General features: G+C 42.0%; 1 protein-coding gene across 1 annotated transcript; it reads right to left on the bottom strand.

The window, feature by feature from the left end:
- Window positions 1-6,300: 6,300 nt before the first annotated feature.
- LOC116522551 (60S ribosomal protein L32-like) lies at window positions 6,301-6,749 on the bottom strand. Its single transcript, XM_032237512.1, has one exon. The coding sequence runs from the start codon at window positions 6,747-6,749 to the stop codon at window positions 6,342-6,344; it is 408 nt and encodes a 135-aa protein (XP_032093403.1). The 3' UTR covers window positions 6,301-6,341.
- Window positions 6,750-9,007: the final 2,258 nt, after the last annotated feature.

A 9,007-nucleotide genomic window follows, 5' to 3' on the forward strand; every position in this document is an offset into this window, starting at 1 on the left:
AAATGGAAGTAAAACTATTTTTAAAAATTCTATGCACAATACATTTCAAAGTATTGTGAATAGAATTTTTAAAAATGTAAGTCACAGTCATACGTCCACAAGATGCTGCAAGTGGCTATAAATGTGGGTCAGTTATGGAGTGACTGCAGGGGAGACATGAGGCATCAGAACTTCGAACCAGGTCGTAAGTACCTTTTGGGAGGGAGGGAGGGGTCTGTCATAACTTTGAACAGTAACTCAGTTACCAGGCATAAGTCGAGGACTACCTGAGCAATCCTGCCTTCCAAATGCCTGGTAGCTCCATCAACAGTCCTTTTCATCTTTTTGTAAGAAAAATATGATGGAAAAAGAAACAATAACTATTGTACATTTATTCCAGGACATACACAAAGTCATAGGAATGGATCATGAATGAGAGCACATTTCCACCAATTAATCCAGAAAATAAAGCAGCAAGGATCTCACTATCCCCCACACCTCCTCTTTCTGAAAGAGGAGGTGGGGGGGAATAGTGGGATCCTTGCTGCACCAAGCTCAGAAAGCAGCAAAGATCCCACTATTTGTATTTGTATTTATTAGTTTTGTATGCCGCCCACTCTTGGAAGACTCCGGGCGCCTTACAATAAAAAAGGGAGGGGGAATATAAAAGACAATACAACAATTTAAAATTACAGCAACATTCATAACTTAAAGTGGGGCTGGATACTTCAACAGCCCCAGGACTGCCGGAACAGCCAGGTCTTAATAGCTTTACGGAAGGCCAGAAGGGTAGTAAGGGTCCGGATCTCAACAGATCATTCCAGAGGGCCAGAGCTGCAACAGAGAAGGCCCTCCCCCAGGGGGTCACCAGCCGACATTGGCCGGCAGATGGAATCCGGAGAAGGCCTAGTCTGTGCGATCTAATCGGTCTTTTGGAGGTAATTGGCAGGAGGCGGTCTCTCAGGTAGCCAGGTCTGATGCCATGTAGGGCTTTAAAAGTAACGACTAGCACCTTGAAGCGTGTCCGGAGACCAATGGGCAGCCAGTGCAGCTCGCAGAGGATAGGTGTAATGTGGGTGTACCTAGGTACACCCACAATAGCTTGCGCAGCTGCGTTCTGGACTAACTGAAGTCTTCGAACACTCTTCAAGGGCAGCCCCATGTAGAGCACATTACAGTAATCCATTCTTGAGGTGAAGAGGGTGTGAATGACTATCTGAAGGGCCTCCCGGTCCAGGTAGAGTCGCAATTGGTGCACCAGGTGAACCTGGGCAAAGGCCCCCCTGGTCACAGCCAACAAGTGATGTTCTAACGTCAGCTGCGGATGCAGGAGGACTCCCAAATTGCGAACCCTCTCTGAGGGGCGTATAATTTCACCCCCCAGGCTGAGGGATGGAATAGCTGGACCATCTTTGGGAGGGAGCATCAATAGCCACTCGGTCTTGTCGGGATTGAGTGCAAGCTTGTTCGTTCCCATCCAGACCCTAACAGCCTCCAGGCACTGGCACTATCTAACTCCCACACCTCTTCTTTCTGAAAGAGAAGGGGGGGAAATAGTGGGATCCTTGCTGCACCAAGCTCAGAAAGCACCAAAGATCCCAATATCTATCCCCCACACCTCCTTTTTCTGAAAGAGGAGGTGGGGGGGAAATAGTGGCATCTTTGCTGCACCAAGCTCAGAAAGCAGCAAAGATCCCACTATCTATTCCCCATGCCTTCTCTTTCTCCCTCTTGTTCTCTTTTTGGGGGGAAGGAGGAGAAAGGACAAAAAGGAGAATGAGGGAGAAATGGCTGCAGGGAGAGCAGCGCCCGAGAGAAGCAGGCAAAAAAAACCCTTCCAACAGCCCGGGACCGAGCCTCCTCCTCGCCGCGCTGCCGCCGCCAGAAACCCATCACTCTCCCTGCAGAAAAACATCACGCATCAGGGCGCACACGTGCAGGAGGGGAGGGAGCCTAGCCCCTCATCAGGCGCTGCAAACGAGCCAAGCGGAGAGAGGGAAACCACTGCCCTCTAAAGGCCACATCGGGAATGACACTTCAGAGAAATAAAAACTTTTTTTTAACGGTGTCCTTTTTAAAATTGATTTTCTTTCTTTTGGAAAATCGGGACTTTTGGAACACGCCGTGGGACACAGGACAAATTACTAAAAATCGTGATTGTCCCGCAAAAAGCGGGACGTCTGGTCACCTTACATTAGTGGGCTCTGCCGAATGAAACTCTACACTGCATGATGAAAGAAATGTCCTTCTGGGTTCAGCTCCTAGTGGGGAAAAAGACTGGAGACATGGAGGCTGCTTGGAAAGATGGTTTATTGTTGGACAGGACCACATGGCTTGAGCCCTGAACAGAAAAGGTGATCACATGCTTCAACGTTGGTGGAAAAGAAGGGAAGGGCTGAGGGAGGAGCTTGCTAGGCTTTTTATAACCTGTTCAGTTGCACCTCTCTGTTTTCTGTTCCTGTGTAAGAAATGTATTCTGATTGGTTGTGAGACTCCTATGGGGCCATGCAGGGGCATCTCTCTGGGCTGTGTTTTGAATCCAGGTATGGATGAGTTCTCAGATGCCATGTGGTCAGTTGAGTAAAGGGCCAATATTATCATGCTTTCCTGTAGCTGGTGGAGAAGTCTTTATTATGTAAAGTGGACTAGCTTGGCCTTCTTAATGGCCCATTAACAGTGGGGATGGGCAGGAAGCTACAGGCAACTATTCTGCCTTTTAAAACATGTTTCTTTCTTTTCATATCCAGAGAAATATCCTGCCTTTTCAATATTTCCTAGGATATTTCATTTTTCTGGGAGAGGGCTGGATGATAACTTCCCACAATGAAAGATGGTATTAGTGCATTCATCTGTTTTGAAAAGAGATTTAAAGGAAAGCTAGGAGACATTGAAGCATTTCAACATTTTTGAAGTTTGGGTGAAAACTCCCAAAATACAGTACAAAAGAGAACATGCTTCTCTCCTGATACAGGGGATTCTCTATTCTTATAACTTTTTAAATTCATCTTAAATGTTTTTCTCTCATTTTTAAACATTTTAAACATTTAACAAATAACTTTTATTTGTTTTGGTTGTATTTATTGTATTTAAAATTAAAAATGACACTTTGCAGTGGTGGATTTTTTTAAAAAAAAATTACTACTAGCTCTGTGGGCGTGGCTTGGTGGTCATGTGATTGGCTGGGCGTGGCTTGGTGGTCATGTGATTGGCTGGGCGTGGCCAATTTGATGTCACCCACTGCAAGGAGTGCCTTGCCTGGCCTCTTCTAGCTTAAAAGACCTCAACAAGATACAATTTCCTTGTCTATTTATTTACTACTACTGAACATCCAAAATACACTATTTAATTATATATATATATATGTATGTATGTATGTATGTATGTATGTATGTAGGTCTCTAGTTGTTCGGGTTTTCTCCCGCGTAGAATTGGAGATGTCTTGGCGACGTTTCGACGAAGTCCCATTCGTCATCTTCAGGCTGCTTCAGACTACTTCAGGTTTGGTGTTTCCAGGAGTAGTGACTACCTGGAAACACCAAACCTGAAGTAGTCTGAAGCAGCCTGAAGATGACGAATGAGACTTCGTCGAAACGTCGCCAAGACATCTCCAATTCTATGTGGGAGAAAACCCGAACAACTAGAGACCTACATACTAACACCCGCGAAAACCTCAGAAAATATATGATTTAGCTCTCATCAGCTAGCCATACCCTCACCCTGGCTGGCTGATAAGGAGTCGAGCTCTGTAGCTCAATGGTTAACACATCTGCCTAAGAGGCAATAGAGCACAGGTTCGATTCCCAACAAGGGTATGGCTAGCTGATGAGAGCTAAATAGCTTGAAATAGATCTATACTAGTCTCCCTTTATTTATTTATCAGCATAAATATAACAAATGTAACAAAAAGGCAACAGTAAAAAAATATTGGGTTTCTGTCTGGATGGTCTCTTGTGACGAGCCGAAGACAGAGAGTGGAAGTGTGACCTTCCTCCCATAGTTGGGCATACCGGGGGTTGTGACTTTAAGTATATACCTCCCACCCTGGCTGGCTGATAAGGAGTCGTTCTCTGTAGCTCATATGGTTAACTCCCTGCCTGGGAGGCAATAGAGCACAGGTTCGATTCCCAAACTTGGGTATGGCTAGCTGATGAGAGCTAAATAGCTTGAAATAGATCTATACTAGTCTCCCTTTATTTATTTATCAGCATAAATATAACATATATATATATATATATGTATGTATGTATGTATGTATGTATGTATGTGTATATATATATATATATATATATATATATATATATATATATATATATATATATATATATATATATATATATATATATAGTGTGTATAGGCACATAAAAATATACACTATCTATTATATATACTGTATGTGTATACCAGGGACATGCAGTCACTAGAGGCAAGGGAGGCGGGGCCTCACCAGTCTCCTCAGGGAAAGGAAAGGATTTTAAATAATTTTCTTAAAATAATTAAAGCCAGGGTAGTTGCTACTAGATTTCAAGTCATAGTGGCTTGGTGTCTGCTCTCAGTATTAACTAGGAGGAGGCCAGAGAACTAGGGGCCTCTTTTGCATAAGGAATTTTTCGCCTTTTAAGAGTTAAGCAAGGGTTAACAAGCAAAGAATTTCTTATGCAAATGAGGCACGTATTCTCTCGCCTCCTGTGGAGGGCATTTTTAGAGGCTTTTTAGAGTTCTCTGGGAGCAACTAGCTCAGTCTGACAGAGCTCTGGCTTTTCAAGAGGGGAGGGCAGGGCAGGGCAGGGAGAAGCAGAGTTGATATCGTCTCTGAAACAGCTGGAAAAGGTGCGTGTGGGGAGGGGGGAGGAATTCAAAAAGTTTGATCGGAAGGCAGCAGGGGAACAGGGGGTATGGCAGAGGAGCTGCTTTCAAGCCTTTGGAAAATATATCCAATCCAACTTCTGTGTTTGTGTTTGAGTGTGAGTGAATGAGAGAGGGATCGAAGTTCTCTGTGTGTATCTGTTTGAGAGAGGGGGGAGGGAGGGAGGGAGAGAGGGAGGGAGGAAGGAGGGGGAGGGAGAAGAAAAAGAATGAGAAAACTTATTTTGCAAGGGGGGAAAATGCTGTCGCTTTAAATCGGAACTGAGCATGCCTGGCTGTGGAATTCTTGGAGTTGAAGTCCACAAGTCTCAAAAGTGCCTCACCAGAGCTAAACCTGACCGCACATCATTGGTGTATACACACAGACACACACACACACACACACACAGCGCTCTTCTAAAACTATACACATTCAACCTCACTGTATTTGGAAAAAACTCACTCAGGGTCCACTTTCTGCCACACATTTAACTATAACTTCTGTACATTAGAATATTACACATGCTACGGATCAACGATGGGTTGCAGATCCTGTTGTAACTGGTATGGTGCAAAGGTGCAAAGTATCCACCACATGAACACGTACACGTGCACAGCGTGCGCATGCATCCTTACCTCCTGTCACGCTCCATGATGCATCCGCAATGCTCCAGCTGCTGAGCGGAACGTCGAGCAGGCGCCATATGCTCCATGCGCGTGTGCGGAAGTGCTGATGAGCTCAAATATTGATAAGGAGCTCAGGCGGGTGGACACTCCGGAGCGCTGTACTGGAACGGTACCCAGTGCTTCAAGCAGGCACTGATACGTCCGTACCAGGCTGTACCAGTCGTAATCCACTACTGCTTCAGATTTTCTTCCCTAGCCTGCACATGACTGTTAGAACCAGGAAATGTCATGGATTGAGTAAAATGTGGTGAAATTCACTTAACAATTCTCTTACTTAGCAACCAAAATTTTGGGCTCAATTGTGGTTATAAATCAAGGACTATCTCTACCTTCCTCTGAATGGCAGCATTGCCCTAGCAAACTCCTTCTTCTTTCTGGCAATTTTCCTCTCATTTAGAGGCACCAAAATAATCCAGATGATAAAAGATTTCCTACTGGAGCAGGGGGTTGGACAGGTGGGTTGCCCCCAGTTCAGCCTGGATCGGGTGAACCAGTAGTAATGGAGGTGGGAGGCTCTGCCCATCTGCCCAGATGCTTCTGCACATGCGCAGAAGCCTTGTGTGCATGCCAAGCATGTACACAAGCACGCTCGAACCGGTAGTAGAATAATTGGCAAACCACCACTGGGGTTGGACTAGATGGCCTCCAAGGTCCCTTCTAATCCTGCTATTCTATGATTCTATAAGGATCTCCTGCTGGAGCAGGGGGTTGGACTAGAGGGCCTACAAGATCTTGTCCAGCCCTAGATTACTGTGCTGTTTGAAAGCGTCTTCTTCTCACCCACCCACCCCGCCCAATTTTATACTTTATTAAATATAGTTGTTCAAGACAAACTATTCATTTTCTTCGCTGCACAGTCTGGCATTTGGATTGGTAACCTTGATAGCAAGCTGAGCTGCTCGCTCCACAATTATCTTCCGATTCTTGGATAAAACGTTATGAGCAATTTCTGCACAAAATGACTTGTTGCTCATCATTACCACCTCCAGCTCTTTCACATTATGAACAAGAAACTTCCGGAATCCTGAGGGAAGCATGTGTTTTGTTTTCTTATTGCTCCCATAGCCAATGTTGGGCATCAAGATCTGGCCCTTAAATCTTTTGCGAACTCTGTTGTCAATACCTCTTGGCTTGCGCCAGTTACGCTTGATTTTGACATAGCGATCAGACTGATGACGGAAAAATTTCTTAGTCCTCTTTTTGACAATATTAGGTTTGATGAGAGGCCTCAGAGCTGGCATTGTAACTTGGTGGCACAGAAGGAAAGAGCTTGAAAGCGTCTTCTTCTTAAGCCATATCTAGTGTCAAGGTTTGTGGTCCTTCCTTCCTCTCCTTTTTTTTCTCTCTCTCCCTTCCTTCCTTCCTTCTTCCCTCCCTCCTTCCCTTCATGTATCAATCTATCCATCCATGCAACCATATCAGTAGTGGGATTCAAATTTTTTAATAACTGGTTCTGTGGGTGTGGCTTGGAGGGACATAGTTTGGTGGGCATGGCTAGGTGATCAAATGACGGGGGGGGGGGGGGGTTGGCTAGGTGTTCATGTAACCTGGTGGGCATTGCTAGGTGTTCATGTGACCAGCATGACCAACTCAACCGACATCACTTCTTTGCCCTAATGATAGTTTTAAGAATAAAAAAAGATATTATATACCAAAAGATTTATTATTATTTTTATTAGTTTATTATAAAAGAAGTACATAAAACTACATTGTTACAAGAGTTCTAAAATATTAATGAAAAACTGTTAAATTCTTAACAAAAAACAATAAAATTGCAAAGCTGCCAAATTGCAGTATTATTGCCATTCTCAATTCCCCCTTTTTTCACATTATCATTATTTCCCATTATCAGCACTGTGATTTGTTCTCAACTATTTTTTAGGAATAGGAATAGGGTCCTATTTTTGAAAGTTTCTGAAGTAATCAATCCATCAACTTTTTGTTCATATTCACACTTTTCCTTTCTAAGAATTTCATTGCTTTAATTGATTTTATCACTAATTTTTCAGTCTTTATGATGTCTGTAGTTCTTGCTTGCAGTCCATTTGAAAGAAGAGAAATTTCTTCTTTGATTATCAATGCCAAATCAGTCATAAAATGTATATTTTCAAGATGGGCAGCCATACTTAAGTATTTTTTTTTATTTGAATGAAAATAGTGATTTAGCACTAGATAAGCATGCCAAACAGGTAGGGTTGACCCTAAACTACAGGCAGCCCATCTTGGTCCAAAAACTCTACTAATCTTTATGATGTCAATTTCAAGTTCTGATATTTTGTTCAATTTGGTTCATATTGGATTGATGAAAAATAGTATATATATTATCAATACATATTTTTAAATGATTTACTTGCTTTATTTCCTTTAAGGAGTCATCTAAAACAAGTTGGAGACGATGGCTTATGCAGTGCCATATTATGCTATTTGGAAACTCTTGCTATTCTAGTGCTCACTCCAGTTTTTCTCCCAAACATAACACTGGCACCATCAGAGCAAAATGGTATTAATTTTTTTTTGTAGGTAGTTCTTAGTAAACCAACATTTTTTAAAGTTTCCATAACTGAAAAACATATTGTCTCTGCATCTTGTTTTACCAATTCAACTAGCTCAAGGAAAATTGTTGGTGAGTTAACTGAATCCTCAACTTTTAAGTAAAGTATAAGAACTGGTTTGCATGATATTGTTGAGGCTTTGTCAATAATTAAACATAGTTTGAGATTTTTTTCAATAATTTTAGTAAATAATTGTTTTCTAATGTCTTTTGCAATGAAATCAACTATTTTCACTGCAATTTTACGTGAATGCAATCCTATTCCCAGATCTACTCCATTTTAAATTTGTGATTCTATCACACTTTCAGAAAATGGTTTTGATCTTTGGACTAGGTCGTAAACTATATTGAATACTCAACAAGTACTACCTAAATACTTTTCTGTAATTTTGTCCAGTCCTTTACTAATTGCATCCTGCTCACACTACTTCAACTTCTCTGTGCAGAAGATGTGAGCTTTGGATAAGAAGTAGTCTTTCATCTTTTTCCTAAGAGAGGTCTGTTGCACCTCTTTACTTTTCCCAGCAGCCTCTATTTTGAAATGTTTCCATACCTTAACTATGTGAACACTTTTTTCTGCTGCTCTAGTGTCAATTTTTTTTGCAATACTTGCAACCTAATTGTTTTTAAATTCCAGACTGTTGTATTTCTCCTTAAAGTTTTTTTCTTAATTTTTTTTTATTTTATAATTTTTATTTTATCAATTTCATATATACATTCACAATTATATGATCTCATAACTGTTATTAATAATATGTATTTATAACAATTTTTTCCCTACAGTTGACAATATACTTGAAGATTGCTTTCTTACCATCCCATAGATCCATCTTATCTTACAACGGTCCTACTTCTTCTTCCCTCCCTCCCTCTTTCCTTCCCTCGTTTCTTCTCTCCTACTCTCCTTCCTTCCCTCCTTCCTTCCCTCCCTCCTTCTCCCTTCCCTCC

This window comes from Thamnophis elegans, chromosome Z (assembly GCF_009769535.1).
Source record: "Thamnophis elegans isolate rThaEle1 chromosome Z, rThaEle1.pri, whole genome shotgun sequence".
In the NCBI taxonomy this organism is placed as follows: Eukaryota; Metazoa; Chordata; class Lepidosauria; order Squamata; family Colubridae; genus Thamnophis; species Thamnophis elegans.

Bases quoted from the DNA above. Each gene is read 5' to 3' on its own strand.
- LOC116522551 (XM_032237512.1), bottom strand. From the start codon at position 6,749: ATGCCAGCTCTGAGGCCTCTCATCAAACCTAATATTGTCAAAAAGAGG.